Source organism: Leptodactylus fuscus, chromosome 5, assembly GCF_031893055.1.
Source record: "Leptodactylus fuscus isolate aLepFus1 chromosome 5, aLepFus1.hap2, whole genome shotgun sequence".
NCBI classification, from domain to species: Eukaryota; Metazoa; Chordata; class Amphibia; order Anura; family Leptodactylidae; genus Leptodactylus; species Leptodactylus fuscus.
In genome coordinates, this window is record NC_134269.1 from 215,267,720 (window position 1) to 215,289,686 (window position 21,967).

At 50.1% G+C, this 21,967-nt stretch overlaps 1 protein-coding gene across 3 annotated transcripts in view; it reads left to right on the forward strand.

Annotated features, from left to right (window-relative positions):
* The window catches only part of DIAPH1 (diaphanous related formin 1), a 152,654-nt gene continuing 130,687 nt past the window's right edge, over positions 1-21,967 (forward strand). For all 3 annotated transcript variants that reach the window (XM_075275283.1, XM_075275284.1, XM_075275285.1), the window contains exon 1: positions 1-421. In XM_075275283.1, the coding sequence (XP_075131384.1) occupies positions 293-421 (129 nt within the window). In that variant the 5' untranslated portion in view covers positions 1-292. The remainder of the gene's footprint in view (positions 422-21,967) is intronic.

Here is a 21,967-nt window from a genome sequence, read left to right on the forward strand (position 1 = left end):
GTGTGTGAATGGGGCCGCCTGTTGCGCGCGTGCTCATGAATATTCATCGCTTATGCTAATGAGGCCCGGTCAGCGTGTACTGCAGGGGGGAGGCGGGAGCTGCCTCATAGGGCTCAGCAGCGGCAGCGCCGACTACAGGACGTAGCCGGGGCCCGGGGGACACTGGCGGCCTCCAGCTGCCGCTCACACCGAGGACGCGGGATTACTAGAAGCAGCGGTGACTGAACCGGACCGGGCTCCATTGCCTTCCCAAGCCAGGCCTGTGGGGTGTGAGGGAGAGTAAGCCGGCGGCATGGATCCTCCAGCCGGGGGAGGAGGCGGCGGCTATGGAGGGGGCCCTCCTGCTCCCACCAAGAGCTCCAAGGAGAAGAAGAAGATGAAGAACCCTGAGGAAGGAGGAGGAGAAAAGTCCAAGAAATTTGTAAGTTACCGACTCCTTAACTTAAAGGGGAACTCCTCCGAGCGCAGTGACTACTTGTGTCAGATAGGGGGCACTGCTGTGTGTGGCGGGCGGGGGGCTGAGCTCGGATACCCCAAAGTTCTGCAACTTTTCTTGTCCTGTCGCTGTCACGCATCGGATGCTGCAAAACTTACACCTGCGTTCGTCTATAGGGGGCGCCAACGTCTATAGGGTCACCAGCTGGCGTCTGCTTGCTAGGGGCGACTCCGCTGTGACCCCCGATAGCAGAAAAACTCACCACGCAAACGCATTTCTGTTTTATTTTACGTTGCGCTTCTCATAAAGTTTTCCATTGGGATCATGGACACGTCGCGATTTCCAAAAATCGTGTCGGGATCGCAGCAGCGGCGCTTCCTGACTAGCACGGTTATCGTTTCATTTTCTCACGCCATGTTCGGCGGTCACGTGACCAGTTCGCAGCTCAGTCCCATTCGAGTGAATAGGCTGAGCCGCGATACTGATTCGCAAACGTACGGCGCCCAAACGCTGTACAGACTTGTCACATAGCGAAGGATACGCCGGTCATTATTAAAGCTGGACAGCCCCTTTAATTTTTTCCCTGGTCGGAATTTGCTGCTGATTTTGAGGCCGAATCCCTAAATCTGTACCAAATTCCTCTGTGTGCGTATGATCTAGGCAACATTCATAGAGCTGGGGGTCTGCGATGGCGGTACGAGATCGCCCCGTATGTGACGCGCGGTGAAATTCTTACGCTGTTTTTCCTTGTGTAAATCGAGAAGGAAAAAGTCTTGCAAATCTCAAAAAGTTGCATCATGTGACCACTTAATCCGTCAGGAGCTGAGTTTACCCTCCTCGACCTGTCGGGGGTGCCTGTCACACACCCTGCGGGCGCTCTATAGGATCACTGTGTGTCTATGGACAGGCCCCGCCGCTGCCCCGGCCCGTAGAGCTGTGACCCGGGCGCTCGTCACATTCCTCCCCTGTCAGGGCGCCTTGTTCTCTGTGCAGCGTTATGGAGGAGGTTTCTGGTGTGTTTTGCCGCCGGGGGCAGGGGATCCTGCAGAATATCTGAGCCCGAGTAATGACGTATTGCTTTATACTAGACAGTCTGACATCTGGGGCCCTGCGGATCCCGGGAAAGAAGGGGTCACAGTGTTATTGGTACGGTGAGTGACCAGGACCCAAAAAACCACAGCGCAGAACCAGTCCTGCGGCCCCTTCATTCCCTGGATTGGACCGCCACCGCTTATAACGCTTTAGACCGGGGCACGTTTTACAGATGGGATTCTAGATTCATTGCAGAAAAATACGCACGCTGCATTGCAGATTTGGAGATCGCAGCATGTCAGTTATACTTACGCAAGCGCCCGTGTTTTCCCCACACGTGTAATAAAAGCAGGAAAGTTGCCGCCGCGGTTTTTCCCACAGCGCTTTTTTTTGCTGCGGCCTTAGCCTTACGTTGCGAAAATGCGGTGTTTTCTGTTGCAGATTTTGCTGCTCTTTTTTGGTCTCCCCATTGAATAGTAAGATCTGGAGCGGATTCTGCCTCAAAATCCGCTTCAGATTCCCTAAAGAAGATTTCCTCTCTGAACACACATGGCCATTAACTAGTTAATATTCCTTTGATAGCCGTATACTCCCGCACGTCCTTCCCCGGATTTTTTTATTTTTGGTATATGGCGCTCCGGACTTGTTAGACTCGTTTTGTTCTCTATAAAAGCAGCGGCGTCGGGTTTTTCTTGTTACACAACGCTTTATTTGTTTCTTGGTGTGCAGTGTATATATAACCTCACACTGTGTTGTACGGCGCACTGGGTATATACGGTTATATCTAGTATGGGGCCTGACACTAATAAACCTCTTGCGTTGCGCCTCTGTCCTCAGGGGCGTCCATTTTGCCCAGAGTGTCCCTTTAATAACCCAACAAGGAGTTGCTTTACATTAGGTTCACACTAACGCCGCGCTCTACGTCGTTCCGGTCTGCCGAGGGACCTAAACAACGGAGAGGCGGACTGGTAAACGCTATAACGGGGTCTGTCGGGTGTCCACCATTTCAAAACTGAATGCAGCAAAGAGGTTTTCCTCTACCAATTTTCGGTAGCTTCTGCAAAGGAAGACTCTGGCGTACATGCAAACCCAGCTTTAGGCATCGTTCACATCTGCGTCGCAGTCACCTTAAAGGGATCCTATCATTAAAATGGCCTTAAGAAAGACTATTCTTCTCCTACCTTTAGATGTCTTCTCCGCACCGCCGTTCGGTAGAAATCCCGGTTTTCTTCGGTATGCGAATGAGTTCTCTCGCAGCACTGGGGGTGGGCCCCAGCGCTCAAACAGCACTGGGGGCGTCCCCAATGCTGCGAGAGAACTCTCTAGCGCCGCCTCCATCTTCTTCTGGAATGGACTCTCTGTCCGTCTTCTTCTGGCGCTGGCCTCAGGCAGGCGACTGCGCATGCCCGCCTTGTTTAAGCGGCCATTTTCTTGTGGCTGTTTACACTGTAAACTGGGGTAAGCGGCCACAAGAAAATGACCGCGCGCATGCGCAGTCGGCTTGACTAGGCCTCGGGCTAGAAGTTTGACCCCAGCGCCAGAAGAAGGAGGCGGCGCTGAAGAGTTCTCTCGCAGCATTGAGGACGCCCCCCAGTGCTGTGAGAGAACTCATTTGCATACCGGGATTTTTACCGAACGGCGGCGCGGAGAAGACTTCTAATGGTAGGAGAAGAATAGCCTTTCTTAAGGCTATTCCTACATGTTATCGTGGAAAAAAATGTTGTTTTAATGATAGGATCCCTTTAACAGACTCCGGGTAACCAGTGTTTTAGCGGGCATGCTCTCCATTATTCGGGGTCCCACAGCCAAATTGTGAACCCAGCCGTAGCTATTTGTCGACTTTACCATTGCTGGGGATTGTGTACATAGGATTTTATAAAACCCCCGTGTGACTGTCCCCTTACTTGTTTACAAAGGTGACGGCCAGGAGGGGATCGAGGGATGGAACGGTTTTGGGTAAATTCCAATTGACATCACGTTCCTAAAATAGTCCCTGCGATGGCAGATCCCCTGTAATGACGGTGCCCGGGAACTGGTTCTTCAAGTTTCCCACACTTGTATTTATAGAGGATCCCAGATAATGGGAAGTGCTGACGGTCGCGTCTTGTGGGCGGCTTGTCAGCCTGTGGTATCAGTCTGGTCAGGGCCCCATATAATATAAGAAGGAGTCGGACATGTTATTAGGCGCCAGGTATTTATATGGCAGGGGGCGCGGTAGACCTTCTTCTCCTTTAGTCGTCAATGTCTATGAGATCAGCGAATGCTCCTCGGTCTGGTGTCCTTTTGCATTCACACTCCTGTTCTGGAAAAAAAAATGCTCCCCGACGCCCCCCGGGTGCAATACTATCAGCGACATCACACATATGGCCGTTCTATTTGGCTTTTTCCTGTCCTTACGCCGGCCTGAGACGTCTGGATGACATAAAGGTGGTTCTCTTCTAAGGTTTTCCCCACTTGGCCCCATCTGTTTAGTTTGTTTCCAAGATGGAGAAGTTTACGAGGAAATGACTTGTTTTCTCTGGAAAATTTCTGCAAATCATGATCTGAGTAACGGAGGATTTTTCTCTGCCCCGGGTCCTTCATGGAGGAGAATGTACAGGCACAACCCGAGCGTGTATCCACAGATAAAGGGACGCATCTATACATTTCTACGGCCCTGTATGGCTTTGCCCGGGCCATAGAAAAGAGCTGCAAAATCTGGAGCTGTTCTATTGCGTGTCCGGATTTGTATGGGTCAGAGAAAATCACGGACGGCACGGATACCGACCCGTCGTTCTTACTGGCCCGTACATTGCACACGGCCGTGCTCAGGTAGCCTTAGGCTCCATTCAGATAGCGTGCATTGTGAGGGTGCTAGTTAGGTTTTTCATGGCTATCACACTGACCCTTCTAAGGCTCCGTACACACGGATATCATGCCGCGGGCTTAGCTTATGCACATGACATGAGACCTCAATGGACGGTTTCCCTTAGAGTCCCACTAGCGCCTCCTCTATTGTTCGAGTTCGTTGGTGAACCCAAATGACAAAGAGGCGTGCCGCTAACGGGTCTCAATACGCAGAATAGGGTCCGTGGGGTTTCCATTCCTTTTGAAACTGAGAATAACGTCCTCCGTGCAGAACTTTTTCTCTCCGCCTATTGTCGTCCTCCTCTGCGACGGAGACTTCGACAGAGATGTGAACCCAGCCGAAGCCTTGTTTCCAGACTATCCCCATTTAAGGCCACTTTTACATCTTCACCGGGCTGTCCGTTGTTCTAGTTGCAAGTATTTGGCTGTAAAGTTGCCCTAAATGCAGTTTCCTCTCCTCGGTGCGGGTCCAATATCCAGAGCAAGCCATAGAAAAAGATCTTCCATAGGAGTGAATGGAGAAAGCCCTGCAATTGCGTCACCGTCTCTCAACTCACTCTGTGGCGGGATAGGGGTCGGGGGCGCCAGTCCTAAACCTAGGAAGAGGTGTCAGAGGTGGGACCCGGCATCTCTCGGATCTTTATGGCATGGCCTGAGATGGAAATACCCCTTGAAGTTCTATATAGTCTCCTGTCCATGATACATAAGGTTCAGCATCTCCTTCCTCTCCGGTATACTGATGGCGGTATCATTGGATAACTCTTTACCTTGGTGTGATGTATACGTCTCCATTTCAGCGTCAGTTTCACCCAATAATTATTTGTGATGGTGAAGTGCGGTCTCCATGGTATCAGTCCCTCACGTACCGGCGTTGAGTAACTTGTCCCCATTCATCCCAGAGTCTGGATTAACCTTGACTCATAAAAATAGCAATAATTCAGTATGTTTTATGTAAGCAGCGATGATGCGGGTATATAGGATGTGTAGATCACATATACTGTTTCTTGTAATGTTTCGCTCGTTCACGTTGGTGTACTTCTAGCTCATTTTTGTAGCAAAATGCGGATTTATTAAGGCTATATTCACGCCGTAGTTGTTCATGTCCGTTGCTGTCACCCGTCAGATGACAGTAACGGACATTAACAAATTTGCAGCGGAATGTACTCAGATGATACAAAGTAACTTCTGAGTGCGTTCTGTGATGCACCAAAGCTGGGCAGGGGTCAGGTAGGTTTGGGAGGGGGCCGAACAGATTTATTATATCTCTGCCATCTTACCCCTTCATAAATCTTCTGCTCCCTGCACCAGTCGGACAGTCTATTAAGACTGGCATACAATATGCCAGTCTTAATAAGTTTGCAAAAACACCCTAGGTTGAAGTGTCAGTGCCGGTTTCGGGATGCGGGCGCTGTATGACATCCTCGCGGCTCCTATCTGCCCACTTGATCCTTCAGAGGATGAATCACTGTCGGATTCCCTTCCTACGTGTTTCATCTCCAGCTTGGATCCAGTTGGCGTCCTTGTTCTTGCTATCATTACCAGAGGGCACCCGAGGATCTCATACGCCGGCGCCTCCCTGTTAATTAAACCCTTGCCGTGTCTCATCGCCAGCCATGTTGCTCGATTCGAGGCCGTGTGCGTCTTTGCACCTCTTCCAGCCTGACGTAAGCGCTCTGGGGCATGAAGGGTTAAGCCCGCATTAATTGTATGGTTTCCTGCCATGCCAGACTATTACCACAATTAAAAGATGTAAAGGCGGATTTAACACCGAGCAGAAACACAAATTAAAGCGAACAAAAGACATTTATGTGTTTGTCTGTATTAAGTGCCTGCTAAATAATTCACAGCCGAGCCAATAAACGGCCTCAGAGCGTTCCGGCACCGGACGCCATCTATATATCTACTTATAGCCGGGATCCCGAGTCAGGAATAGACTATTGTTAGAATTGTTTGGATGATGCATTTCATTAGTCTTCTTCTTTGCCCTTATAGAGGGTTATCCAAGCCCTGCAGATAGATAGGTTACTGTCACCAGAACCAGCATATCACCCCAGTCCTGCAGATAGATAGGTTACTGTCACCAGACCCCGTATAGCACCCCAGCCCTGCAGATAGATAGGTTACTGTCACCAGAACCAGCATATCACCCCAGTCCTGCAGATAGATAGGTTACTGTCACCAGAACCAGCATATCACCCCAGTCCTGCAGATAGATAGGTTACTGTCACCAGACCCCGTATAGCACCCCAGCCCTGCAGATAGATAGGTTACTGTCACCAGAACCAGCATATCACCCCAGCCCTGCAGATAGATAGGTTACTGTCACCAGAACCAGCATATCACCCTAGCCCTGCAGATAGATAGGTTACTGTCACCAGACCCAACATATCACCCCAGCCCTGCAGATAGATAGGTTACTGTCACCAGAACCAGCATATCACCCCAGCCCTGCAGATAGATAGGTTACTGTCACCAGAACCAGCATATCACCCCAGTCCTGCAGATAGATAGGTTACTGTCACCAGACCCAGCATATCACCCCAGCCCTGCAGATAGATAGGTTACTGTCACCAGAACCAGCATATCACCCCAGCCCTGCAGATAGATAGGTTACTGTCACCAGAACCAGCATATCACCCCAGCCCTGCAGATAGATAGGTTACTGTCACCAGAACCAGCATATCACCCCAGTCCTGCAGATAGATAGGTTACTGTCACCAGACCCCGTATAGCACCCCAGCCCTGCAGATAGATAGGTTACTGTCACCAGAACCAGCATATCACCCCAGCCCTGCAGATAGATAGGTTACTGTCACCAGAACCAGCATATCACCCCAGTCCTGCAGATAGATAGGTTACTGTCACCAGAGCCAGCATATCACCCCAGCCCTGCAGATAGATAGGTTACTGTCACCAGACCCAGCATATCACCCCAGCCCTGCAGATAGATAGGTTACTGTCACCAGACCCAGCATATCACCCCAGCCCTGCAGATAGATAGGTTAGTGTCACCAGATCCAGCATATCACCCCAGCCCTGCAGATAGATAGGTTAGTGTCACCAGAACCAGCATATCACCCCAGCCCTGCAGATAGATAGGTTACTGTCACCAGATCCAGCATATCACCCCAGCCCTGCAGATAGATAGGTTAGTGTCACCAGAACCAGCATATCACCCCAGCCCTGCAGATAGATAGGTTAGTCACCTGGATCAAACAGTGTTTTGCCCTTGTGAATGCTGCTTCCTTTGCTGAGATATTTATTTTAAATTTTTGGGGCAATGGCGACACCATTGTTGCTCCAAAGAGCTCATTTGCATATTCACATGATCAACAATATTGTGGCAGCAGGACAGCGATTTACAAAGGGAAACGCAATGCGATACAGTCGACTTAGGGCTGGACAATTAATCAAAAAATAACCAAAACCAAGTGTCAGCCTGTATAGGCTACATGATTTTGTTCACTTCGGGCTACTTCTATTTAGTTCTTACAATATTCTTGGGGTTCCACCTGCAATTTCATTCTTGCTAAACATGTCCAAACCAAAACTGCTGTTACTCTACTCTGAGGTCTGAAGACCCAGGAGAGGTGAGTAAACCTAATAAACCAGTGTTACTCACCTCTCTTGGGCTCTGGTGTGACCTATTGTTGGTTCTTTTCCTCCTATTGGACTGATTTGTGTTGGTGTGAAGGTCGGGGAGTGATGACGGGGTCTTGTGTTATCTGGGGCTGGTATGTGGCGCCATAAATCACGTTAGGACTGTGATGATGTGGGATAACCTGACATCTGGAAGAGTAAGAACACGTCTCTACGGAGGTGTCCACCATGGACGTGGAGCCTATAACTATCAGTCGAGTTTCCTTTCTCCGCCGGGTCTCCTGGAGATCCATAGGCCGTATAAGCTTGTCGTAACCTTTCCGAGGTGACGGGCGTCTGTGAAAGGGCCGAGTGCCAGACTTGTAAATTGTCTTTTGTCCTCTTGTCGGATTTCCTCATCTGTAGGACTTTGCTAATCTTCCCATCTACAGCTAATAGGGACAGGTTTACTTTGGATAGATGGCTTTGTCCTGGCAGAGTCACTTGTGTTTGTGTTTCATAGCACACACCAGTCTGGGCCGGGGTCCTGGCAAGCAACACGGCTGTAAACCCCCTCCCCCAAACAACTCCCCCATAGCTCCGGCCTTGCCTGGTCTCCGCATAGCTCTTTACATGTCGGAGGCCGCGCTGCTCACCTGCTCTAAGTACTGAAGCCTATCAGGCAGCGCTGCAGTACCTAAAGCCACCACTACACGATGTGTGGCATGTGAACGTTATCTAGAGCTGTGCTGTCCCGGAGCACATGATCGGGGTGGTGGGGTGTTTTGGGTGTCAAACCCTCACAAATCTAATATACTAGGGATAGACCATCAATATTAGAAAGTGGACAACCCCTTTAAGGCCCCATGCACACAACAATATGCAGTAAGTGTTTGTTCACATATAGCACGCTGACCCATTCTTTGCTAATGGCCCCATAGACGTGGAGCATTTGGGGCAAAACTTGGGACTGGTTGTGTTCCGGTCTGTTTTGTGTCCCTGATTCTTTAATAGAGATGGGTCCTTGACTGTGACGGACGCCACATAGATGATATCCTTGTGCCGTCCTTCAAGGGCCTGTACATGTTGCCTAATATGGGGCAGAGCTTTAGCACCCGGTGCAGTGGCTATAGGGTAGACGTTCCTGTGTCTGGTGGGTGATGAAGTGACTACAGCGCTTTCCCCGTGGTACGGTATTTAAGTCAGGTATAGAAACGGTGTCGGGGTTGTCCCAAGTCTAGGCGATCACTTAAAGGCCTGAAAATTTCCTTTAAGAGGCTGGCTGATTATAAAGTATAGAGATCTATAGAGGGTGATGGATGGAGCCGCCAGGACATGAGGCGATCTGGCGCCCATGATCATGTGACGTTATCCTCGTACTCTCACAGTGAGGTCCTGTAAGCCGGAGTCCGATCGTCCAGGCCTCGCTCTCTGCACGAGGTCCGTTCTCCTGAGCGTTGCTTTTCGTTTCGGTGATTCGGGGACGAGAGTGACCGCCACCATGTCTAAGTAATGTTCTGGGCAGCATGGTGGCTCGGTGGTCAGTATTGTAGACTTGCAACACCAGCCAGTGCAGCTATATTACATCGGAGGGCTCTCGCTATACCTTGCACGCTTACTGTATAGGTGGAATGTGTCAGACGTGTTAGGACCTATCCTGTAACACTACGGCGGATACGACGCCCCTCTGACGACTCTCTGTTACTCTCCTGTGTAGGCCCGGTGAGGCCATTCCCTGTCTGCAGACTGTCCAGTGTTGACCGCCATGGAACGTTTGTTTCCGTCATTTCTTGGATTCGAGAATATTGTATAAGATAACAGATAAGAGCCGGCTTTCCGCAGCAGGGATTGTATTTTGGCAACAACCTGTTCTCCTGTGTGATCTTCTAGTTCAGAGGCCGCCGGCCAAATATTACACAATGTTACAGAAGCGTCGAGACGCAACAAATGGGATCTAGGTCTTACCCCAGTGTCGCCTGATCTTTATATAGGACTTGGGCCCCCGTGCCAACTTTTAGGGAACCTACTATATCAGTGCGGTGTATGGTAATCCTCTGTGCACTATTATACTAGCACGGTGTACAGGATTTAGCTGTGTCAATACGCACTTAGTCCAGAATATCAGACACAAGACCTTCTATCTCACTGCAGGGTTATTGGTGTTTGCAGTAATATTTCCCAGCGTGTGCGGCGGATGCTCCTAAAATAGCTCGGCCTGTATTTCGGGTTTGTCCGGTCTCCCGTGTGTTGTATAAAGGGTCTTTTCTGCTTAATTCTGCGTAACCAAAATCTGTTCATCGGTAACATGACTTGTTTGCCGATCAGTCCCATTGAATCCCTTCTGCTATATGATGTACCGCACTATGCTTGTTATGGTGTGAACAGGCCACAATGTTCCTCTAAGACCTTTGATGGATGGTACACGTATGACCGCCATGTGCATTACAGTATTTTTTCACTGCACCATAGACTTGTGTTTGAGACTAGTAGAATATTACACGCAGACGTTTTCTTTCTCAATGACTCTTGATCCGTGAAAAACACGGACATCTGAGCGGCTTCAGTCGTTGTTGTGGGACTGGTTTTTCATGGTCACTTCTAATGGTGTCCTGTGTTCTGTTCGTTCACACAATGTACCAGAGACTTTTTAAAACTGAGGCAAAGGTCCGGAATTGGAGATTCTTTATTACAAAGGAACTTTCTGGAGGACGACTCGGTGACCTTTCTTTCTTACTTTCTTATGGTAGAGTTGGAAGGGACCTCAAGGGCCATCGGGTCCAACCCCCTGCGAGTGCAGGTTTTCCTAAATCATCCCAGCTATATGTTTATCCAGATTCCGCTTGAAGATTTCCATAGATGGAGCGCCCACCACCTCCCGTGGCAGCCTATTCCACTCTCTCACTACCCTCAGAATCAGTCTTGTGTATCCAGCCGAGACCTCTATTTTCTCGAGACATAAGGTACAGGTTGTGTCCTCTACTATGCAATACTGCGTCGCCATCTTTCTCTCTCCCCCTCTGCGCCGCCGTCTCTCGCTCTCTCCCCCTCTGCGCTGCCGTCTCGCTCTCTGCGCCGCCGTCTCGCTCTCTGCGCCGCCGTCTCGCTCTCTGCGCCGCCGTCTCGCTCTCTGCGCCGCCGTCTCGCTCTCTGCGCCGCCGTCTCGCTCTCTGCGCCGCCGTCTCGCTCTCTGCGCCGCCGTCTCGCTCTCTGCGTCGCCGCCTCGCTCTCTCTCCCCCCTCTGCGTCGCCGCCTCGCTCTCTCTCCCCCCTCTGCGTCGCCGCCTCGCTCTCTCTCCCCCCTCTGCGTCGCCGCCTCGCTCTCTCTCCCCCCTCTGCGTCGCCGCCTCGCTCTCTCTCCCCCCTCTGCGTCGCCGCCTCGCTCTCTCTCCCCCCTCTGCGTCGCCGCCTCGCTCTCTCTCCCCCCTCTGCGTCGCCGCCTCGCTCTCTCTCCCCCCTCTGCGTCGCCGCCTCGCTCTCTCTCCCCCCTCTGCGTCGCCGCCTCGCTCTCTCTCCCCCCTCTGCGTCGCCGCCTCGCTCTCTCTCCCCCCTCTGCGTCGCCGCCTCGCTCTCTCTCCCCCCTCTGCGTCGCCGCCTCGCTCTCTCTCCCCCCTCTGCGTCGCCGCCTCGCTCTCTCTCCCCCCTCTGCGTCGCCGCCTCGCTCTCTCTCCCCCCTCTGCGTCGCCGCCTCGCTCTCTCTCCCCCCTCTGCGTCGCCGCCTCGCTCTCTCTCCCCCCTCTGCGTCGCCGCCTCGCTCTCTCTCCCCCCTCTGCGTCGCCGCCTCGCTCTCTCTCCCCCCTCTGCGTCGCCGCCTCGCTCTCTCTCCCCCCTCTGCGTCGCCGCCTCGCTCTCTCTCCCCCCTCTGCGTCGCCGCCTCGCTCTCTCTCCCCCCTCTGCGTCGCCGCCTCGCTCTCTCTCCCCCCTCTGCGTCGCCGCCTCGCTCTCTCTCCCCCCTCTGCGTCGCCGCCTCGCTCTCTCTCCCCCCTCTGCGTCGCCGCCTCGCTCTCTCTCCCCCCTCTGCGTCCCCGCCTCGCTCTCTCTCCCCCCTCTGCGCCCCCGTCTCGCTCTCTCTCCCCCCTCTGCGCCCCCGTCTCGCTCTTTCCCCCTCTGCGCCGCCGTCTCGCTCTCTGCGCCGCCGTCTCGCTCTCTCCCCCTCTGCGACGCCGTCTCGCTCTCTCCCCCTCTGCGTCGCCGCCTCGCTCTCTCTCCCCCCTCTGCGTCGCCGCCTCGCTCTCTCTCCCCCCTCTGCGTCCCCGCCTCGCTCTCTCTCCCCCCTCTGCGCCCCCGTCTCTCTCTCTCTCCCCCCTCTGCGCCCCCGTCTCGCTCTTTCCCCCTCTGCGACGCCGTCTCGCTCTCTGCGCCGCTGTCTCGCTCTCTCCCCCTCTGCGACGCCGTCTCGCTCTCTCCCCCTCTGCGTCGCCGTCACACTTCGATCAGGAGACACATCGGGTGTTTTTACATCGCCGTCTCCCTTTTTCCCTATTTTTTTTTTCGTTTTTTTTTTTTTTTGGTGTGTTAATCACAGGAGAAGGATGAAATTGTTACTTGTGGATTTTCTCGAGGTGAATTCCTGGTGGAGACGTCGTCGTCTTTTCATCGCTGCAAATTATTGTAATTTAACAGCTGTTGGGTTCGATGAAGCTGAATTGGCAGTAATATTACCTCCCACCAAGAATATGGACGCTCTCGTCTATTCTGTTATTAACCTACTTTTCCTCAACTATTAAGGACTCTCTGGTGTTGTTTTTTTTTTTTTTTTTATATGGTGTATTCGGTACTTGGGTGCTTACCTGGTTTCATGAAATCTGCAGCATCTTGCTGGGCAGTCTGTTCTTTGCTGTCCTATCAGTGTTTCTGCTGCTAATAGTCCCATTATGACTGCAGCACATTTTACATTTGTCTCTGACGCAGGGTGTGTGTGTACAATATGGATCGGTCTATTCCACTCCCCTATCCAGAAAAGCCCAAGTAATCCTCCTATAGGAGATCTAGAAACACTGGACTGCAAGTATAGGGTAAAGGTATGATGCAGCTAAAAAGATCCCTGACCAGTAAAAGAGCAACCTATGGGCACAGTCAAGAAAGCTTCTTGCCGATTGTGAATAATTTCCCATCTGTAATCTCAGAAGAAGCCATAAGTGCAAACTGAGAGATGTGCAGAATATTCTGTCCAGTGCACGGAGAAAGCAGTTTGGAAGCTGTGTTGTGATCAACCCCCTCCCTCTGCTTTCACTATGTGACGAGACCAGACCCTTCTCCTTCCCCTCACTTTGAAGAGGTTTTACTATTTAATGCTATCTATGGACAGAACTTCCCTAGTAACAAGGAGTGAACTGCAAATTAGCTACAAAGTAGACACCTAGTGGCAGGAGCTTTTGAGAATCTTATTTCAGGCGGAATCGGCCACATTTGTAATCAAAGTGCTTTACATTTTGAGCCAGAATCACATACTCTATGAAATGCGACTAAGTTGCCCTTGGGAGGGCATAAGGGGCACATGGATATCACCCATGTTCCGTTCCTCACGGACCCTACAATGCATGCGTTTCTTCTCAGATTGACTGACCAGTTAATACAGTGTAAGGCGTTACCTCTGAGCTTTTGGGGAGTTGTTAGGATCGTGGACACCTGGTACTTGTTCATATTGGTATATTTGGCACTTTTTTTTCACCCCCTACTCGCATTTAGCGGCAGCTGCATTTCCTGTCTCCGTTTTACTGTCATATGGGGAGTTCAGATATGATATCGCCGGGCACGGCTCGCTAGCTTTCGTAACCGTTATCTTATTTTGTGGTATTTTTCCTTCCTAATTTTTTTCTACCTCCCTTTGCAGTGTATTTTTTATCACGTGGCACGGACAGGACCTCTACTGTTCACCGTACTTTTCCCAAAATGTGGGGGTGTGTGGTCTTTTTTTAAGATTTCTGAAAGTCAACGTTGTCTCGATTACAAATCCTGTGTTAATCTTAGAATGACTTATTGATCCTTGGGGAGGAAATGCTGAGAGGTGCATTAGCTGTCGAAATTTGGCTGCTTCATGTCTGACTCATTGAATCACACGGTCCAGCGGAAAACGATAGGTACAAGTAAAAGTTCAGGGTCTGCTAGCTGTCCTCTCAAAGTAAGCACCGGCCCTGGCAAGATATCAGTGTCCTTCAAGAGGCAGTGACAAGACTGCACCTTCCGAACTTTGGAAACGGAATGGAGGTATTAGGGCTAGTTCACACGGGGCTCCGCGTGAACACGTTCCGTCGCGGCTTTCCGCTCCGGATTAGGCCCAAAGGAATGGGCCTAGTCCAGAGGGTGGTGTCTCGAGACGGACTCCACGGCTGAATCTGCCACGGAATCCGCCTGAAGAAAGGACAGCTTGCTTCCGTGAGCAGAAAAAAGATTGTTAGCGGTTTACATAGACCTCTATAGTGAGGGGACGAATATTGAGGTGGATTCAGCGTCAAAATCCGCCCTCTCTTGCCCCGTGTGAACGAGCACTTTTAGTATTTTTTGAAAGCCGTGCCCTGTCCAAAATTTTAAGTAACTTTGCTGGCAATTCAGCGTGGACCTTGCTATAAGGGAAGGGTTTGTGCAAGCCCTATCCAATTCAGGGGCTCATTTGTGGGTGGGATTCCTAGGGTGGAAGTCAAATGCCCAATTTTGCCCAGTTTGGGTGTCGGAGAGGGCAAATTTATCATGAGTGGACTTTTTAAAATCAGAGTCAAGACAGACTAAGTTCACATCTACAATGACCTGTTCGTTGTGCTGATCCATTGGAGGACCAAAACAATGGACAGGCGGATTACTAAAATAACGGTGAGATATGGAGCCCAATGAACCCTTCGCTTGGCTTTATTTTAGTCTAAATTCCCTATCAGTAAGGGTAAGTTCAGACGGGGTTCCGATCCAAAATACGTGTAGCCGCAACTGAATGCCGGTGCACTGCACCGACATCCAGTCGCGCACTCCACTCCGGATTAGGCCTAATGAATGGGCCTAGTCAGGAGGAGGGAGTATCTTCAGGCTGAATCGCGAGGCGAAACATCCTGAAGAATGTGCAACTCGCTTCTTTTTCCGGGAGCCAGCACCCAGAAAAAACACCTGAGTGGCTCCCATTGATTTCAATGGGAGCCATCTTTTTGGTCAGGATTTTGAAGCGAATATGGCCTCAAAATTCTGACCAAAAACCCCTGTGTAAACTTACCCTTAGTCTTTGGAGTGTGGGAGGAAACCAGAATACCCCAAATCTCCGACTTCTGAATGTGTCTTCAGTAGAGATGAGCGAACACTGTTCGGATCAGCCGTTCCGAACAGCACGGTCCCATAGAAATGAATGGAAGCAGCTGGCACGTACACTTTGCCGGCCGGCGGTCACTTAACCCCCCCGCGTGCCGGCTACGTCTATTCATTTCTATGGGAGCGTGCTGTTCGGAACGGCTGTTCCGAACAGTGTTCGCTCATCTCTAGTCTTCAGCTGGTTGTATCTCTGGATGTATAGCAGCTAGAACTCGGACCCAATACTGTTTTGAAGTTGAAAATCTCAGCTTTTGGTGCTATTGATCCTGTGATACAGCTATTTGTACCCCCAACCACAGCCTCGGTGTTCAGATTTTGCCGGCGCTGTCCCCCATGTGTAGAGACAACACAAATACAGGACTCTGAAGAAGAGGCTGAGCAGAAATTGTAGCTGGAAGTGGCCAAAATTACGTAATAAACTGCTAGAACCTAAAACCTAGTGTAAGTGAAGAATAAAGTACATGCTACCAATGGGTATGACACATACCGTGTTATGGGAGGCTGGAACCGGCAGCTAAGCGCACGTTGTGGTCTTGTCCACACTTTAATCTCAAGACTGGTCTGTAATTGTGGTCTGTCCCAAGTCAGACTGCGTTACTTCTAACTTTCCATGCCCCAGCTGATCTCTAGGAGACGACGCATTCGGCTTGACTGGGTTTACTCCATAACCCTTTAATGCCTGTGAGGTCTGTGCGCTTGTATTGTTTTATTAAGTGAGATGGATTCGTGCTAAGTGCTTTGTGGTGAGGTTTTCTCGGTTTGCCGGGCGGGAAGCTAAATGACGGATCGGAGTACGAACCATTGGGAACGGTTATTCCCTGTAAAACACATGCAAGTGTGATCCGCGACTATAGAAAGATCTGGTGAGAGTCCACATCCGGGCGTGGAGATAATGGGCCATCTCATAATTGGGGGTTCCATTGTTTGATAGTCCAACTTGGGGAAACCAAGACAGATTTAGCAGATTTTTAGTTACTGACCATATTGAATTATACAAATCCTAGAATTTACAAGAGTGCTTCATTTTTTGGGGCAGAATACGTTGTCATTCACTTTACATGGTTAGAGCCAGTACGCCGATCCGTCGTTGAGTTTACCTTCCGGCAAACCGAGAAAACCTCACCACAAAGCACTTAGCAATAATCCATCTCACTTAGTAAGACAATACATTGTATCAGGTCTTCTGGATGAATTGTTTGATTCGTCGAAATGATCGGGGATTTCCTAACCCTTGGCAGATATGTCCAGTCCGATATGTTAAAAGGGTATTCCCATAGGGCAAATTTATGGCTTATTCTACTTCTGGGATTTGTCTTCCCTGGCACCTGAGATATGGGCGGCCATCTTTGTTCATGTCTATGGAGATTCCAAAAATAGGTGGGCCGGTAGTCCCGGCTATTTTTGAGCTCCTAAAGGCCTGGATGGCGACCTGTTCTTGAGATGGGACCTGCGGATATACCATAAATGTGTCGCATGGGAACGCCCCATTGATTGATCTTCTTCTATCACTTTTTGGTTTCTTACTTGGAAGAGGCTAGAGAACCCTTTTTCCAATCCTTTTTTAATTTTTTTTTGGTTGGTTTGGTTGTTGCAGAAGTTACGTCCAATCCATTTCTTGGTAGGTGTTCATCTTTTTGGACAAGTCCTGTAGGAGCTGTAATGGCGTCTGTCATGTTACTACAACCGGACATCCCATAGAGAAGGCATGGGTGGTTTATTACCGTTCCTGCCATTCTGCAGATCCCCTCTGACCCCCATGGACGTATGACCTCTGGGGTCGGAGACTCCGAGCGCCACTGCTGCAAAATCCAAGACCTATGACATCCCCGAGCCCTTTCCTGAGGCCGCTGAGGATCGCCGAAAGGGACTTGGGAGGTCACAACTGTTGAGGACTTTCATTGCAAGAGTGACTCAACCGGAGTGTTGAAAATCCCTACAGTGCCACCACATGGCAAACACAGGTATTACACCTTGTCCAGTAAAAAAAAAAAGTGATCCTCATGTCTTGGCTAGAGGTGAGATTTGCTCCAGGGCACCCATACCATCTCATCCTCCAGAATAAGACCTATAAAGGTGAGTTTTCTGCATTGGACATCCCCTTTAATAACAATATGAAAGCAGTGACTAGCTCGTATTGGTTCTGTCTATAAGATCTGCCCTGTGTGAATTGTCCTCGCTGCAACGTGGAATGTCTACACGCCGGATGTGTAAGCAGCGCTGGTTTCTGTACGATCTGAGATGGGGCCGTCCGTCTTCTAAACCACAACAGGTCCCTTTTAGAGAAGCTGCTGCAATAGTTTCCTGCAGTCGCAGGAAATACATGACAGGGTGTGCCAGGAAGATAAGTGTAGCGGTGACTCGCTGTGTGAATTGTCATGGACACCAGTAAACAGCATTCCTGTTGTGATGTGTGATACGGCCGGCCACCTTGTACTGATGAGTCACGGGATAACACATACGGGCAGCACAGGCCCTCGCCCATAGACAAACTGACCTCTGTTCGTTGCATGCGTGCTGGCATCGAGCATGGCTAGACGTAGATGTCAGATGTGTGCATATAGGTTGTGCACGAGAGAAAGTTCTCTATACGTTTATATCTGTGCAGTAACACTGCTGATTGAATATTATAATAGACGGAAGGAAATGTAGTGTTAAAGGGGTTCTCCGTCTTCCAGAAATTGCAGCACTAAATCCTCACTGGTCCCTTGTGCACCCTTTGCTTGGCTTTATTTTACTTGCTGCTCCTTACATACAGTGAATCTATGGACCAACTACATTTCCCAGGATTCCTCTGCCTGCTCTGTCTCCGTGTACCCCTCCCTTCTCCACTCTCCGTATACAAATTCCCTACATGCCACATGGTCTGTCTTATGTCCCACTTCATCGCTCTCTTCCGCGTATTTGACCAGGCAATATATCACTCCCGTGTGCGACTTCAAGTTTCAAGGGGTATGTGCTGCTGTGATGTTTCATTTGCTGGCTGAACTGCTCACAGGGAGGGGTAGTATACTTGCAAGTGAAACATCACAGCTGTGGTTAATGACCTGAAAACAACAGTGCCAGATTTATTCAGGATACATATTGGGAAGTGTTTTGCATTGATGCACCCTGTTATTTGGCCCATTTTTACTGGATAATCCCTTTAAATGACCCTGTCCTACCAAAATGACCTGTATTTATAACCTGGGAGCGCCTTGCTCTGTCTGCTTTTCACAAAAGTGGTGCATTTTTGGGCCCAAAAGAATGCGGTTGAGCCTTGTGGGGAAACTGTGATGGAGTTCCTTAGGAGTTCCCTTGAGGACATGGTAACCTGCGGTGTTACCGTGTCCGATATCGCCCTAGCTAACAATATGTCGCTTTCTACACTCCTGTCAAGATGTTCTGATCACGAGACAAGAAGTGGGATCTGTTATCGGACAATTGGTGTATGCCTGTGAGGCTATTCAATAATGTATGGCCCCTACAAGTATGTTACTTAATCCTCCATAATTACAGGCCACCCACCTGTCACCTGTCAGATAATACAGGTATACAGCAGGTGTGGTGGAGATTATGTCCTGGTCAACTTCTCTCCTCCCCGTCATTGGATCTCAATGGTCTATTAGTTTGATGGTAGATGAGAACTTATTCTAAAAGGGTTGGTCCCATCACAGATAACCCTTTCAGGTTTCAGCCACCATCCTGGGTCCTGCTTCGGGCACCCATGGCAAACATCTGACTTTGTCAGGGGATGACATGGCCAACCAGTTGCAGTTGCCAACAGGCCATTCAGATGGACATGGTCATGTTGAGTCCACCAGAATGGGACATTCTCTTATAGAGTAGCTGTCCGTTTTAGCTCATACATGGCCACCTTGAGCCCACCAGACGGGATATGCTTCGACCTATAGCCTTTCCATTTTATTGACCCCTTTTCTTTGATGTCTAGGTGCCATCACGATGAAGACAACCCCTTTTAGGACATTTTTACACACTTCCATCACAACTTCAGCACCTGAGCTTAGGTTAGGAAACTTTACATGGCAAAACTTAGATGGTAATATAACCTGAACCTAGAGAGATTTGGGTCGGTAAGCCACAAGGGTGTGTTGGGGATAACGTGAGGTAATACTGTGTTAAATAGGACCTATTACTACCGCCACCGATCCCAATAGTTTGCACCCTTTAATAGGCATCGCTCTACTGATTCCGGCACAGTTGAAATCTCTTCTCTAGCCCCCACCGTTCCCGAGCAATGCAGTTAGTTTCGGTGCCTGATATGCTAACTAAAGTCTCTAATATCAAGTGGGTGATGTCAGGCAGGGGGTGTGACTCAGAGCTCCAATCAGAGGCCGTTTAAGAGCTCTGAGCCACACCCTCTTTTCTCCTCCTGTCTGAAATCACCCACTTGACCTTAGGGAGTCTAGATAGCATATCGGGCACCAAAACTATCAACACTGAGTGCTTGGGAACGGTGGGGGCTACAGAAAAAAATCCAACTGTGGCAGAATCGGTGGAGAGGCGGCTATTAATGGGCAAAAGAGTTGGAGGCCGTGTATGATTCCAGTGCGATGTATATTACAAAACATATTTATGGATTGACAAGTCTCTGCTTTTTTGGGTGTCGGTGCAAGTTCTTCTTTCCTGGCTGTTGATCCCATTCTGTTATTACTATCTCCGGACTATCTGTTTACATGGAAGTGAGTTGTTCTAGTGCTGGTGCCTAGAACCATGTGACTCCACCAATGACCTGCCCACATTCCTCCTTGAAGTCACTACCCTCAGATTGGTTGCGTTGTGCAAGGTACATACATTCCTGAGGATGGAGGCCTGACCGGCCGAGCTGCGCAGGAAGCCAATGCGATATCTAATCTAAGTAACACTGAAGATTTACTTGCAAAGTAACACCCAGCACCGAGTGTCTATCACCTGTGATCCCGGCCTCTCACTGGGCATGTCTGGTGGCCGCCTTTTATTCTCAATTCTTCCCCTTTTAAAATTTTGGATAATTGACCCGATTATTCAGGCGTAAAATGTCATTAGTACACAAAGGCGAATTTGTGTGTGTTTGTTTTTTTTTTGCTCCTTTGTGCGCCGTACGCCTTGATGGGTGCTAGTTTACGCCTCGTTCCCTTGCATCCCGGGGCCTCGTTCCCTTGCATCCCGGGGCCTCGTCCCCATGCATCCCCGGGGGCCTCGTCCCCATGCATCCCCGGGGGCCTCGTCCCCATGCATCCCCGGGGGCCTCGTCCCCATGCATCCCCGGGGGCCTCGTCCCCATGCATCCCCGGGGGCCTCGTCCCCATGCATCCCCGGGGGCCTCGTCCCCATGCATCCCCGGGGGCCTCGTCCCTTGCATCCTGAGGCCTGGCTTAAAAATGAAATTTCACTTTTTACGAAATTTCCCAGATTAAATTTACAAAATTTACTTTTCAGTTCTTCACAATTGAATCGGTTTTATATACATTAAATAATACGATATTAAATTCTTCAATATTATTGTATAATAACTCTAATAATCCATTATTATGTTGGTCGGTATATCAAATTATAATCGTAAGACTGTGCCTATGGCGTCTATAATGGGGACGTATAGATAAGCCTGTGTTAGTAAACACGTGTCACGTGGCGGCCATATTGATGCTCTTGGCAGAGAACACACTGACTTTGTTCCTCGGGACACTGCTCACTTGTCGCCTTGTCTTAGAGATGCTAATAAGTAGATGAGCAGGACATTGCTGATCTGTTTTCTTAGAAGTGGGACAAGGTTTTTATCATCTGACTGGCCCGATGGTGAGTAGAGGCTTGTGAATGCCCCATTGTTCCTGGGCTGGGTGGTGGAGCAGGAATGCTGAATGAGCCTGGAAATGTCCAGCTGAGGCTCCGGATCTTCACTGCTTGGCTGTAGTGTTGTGTTCAGACCAGTGACGTACAACGCTTCTAACTCCGAGCCACCAGAACCGGCATATCACCCCAGCCCTGCAGATAGATAGGTTACTGTCACCAGACCCAGCATATCACCCCAGCCCTGCAGATAGATAGGTTACTGTCACCAGAACCAGCATATCACCCCAGCCCTGCAGATAGGTTACTGTCACCAGAACCAACTTATCACCCCAGTCCTGCAGATAGATAGGTTACTGTCACCAGAACCAGCATATCACCCCAGCCCTGCAGATAGATAGGTTACTGTCACCAGAACCAGCATATCACCCCAGCCCTGCAGATAGGTTACTGTCACCAGAACCAGCATATCACCCCAGCCCTGCAGATAGATAGGTTACTGTCACCAGACCCAGCATATCACCCCAGCCCTTCAGATAAATAGGTTACTGTCACCAGAACCAGTATATCACCCCAGCCCTGCAGATAGATAGGTTAGTGTCACCAGAACCAGCATATCACCCCAGCCCTGCAGATAGATAGGTTACTGTCACCAGAACCAGCATATCACCCCAGCCCTGCAGATAGGTTACTGTCACCAGAACCAGCATATCACCCCAGTCCTGCAGATAGATAGGTTACTGTCACCAGAACCAGCATATCACCCCAGCCCTGCAGATAGATAGGTTACTGTCACCAGAACCAGGATATCACCCCAGCCCTGCAGATAGATAGGTTACTGTCACCAGAACCAACTTATCACCCCAGTCCTGCAGATAGATAGGTTACTGTCACCAGAACCAACTTATCACCCCAGCCCTGCAGATAGATAGGTTACTGTCACCAGAACCAGCATATCACCCCAGCCCTGCAGATAGATAGGTTACTGTCACCAGAACCAGCATATCACCCCAGCCCTGCAGATAGA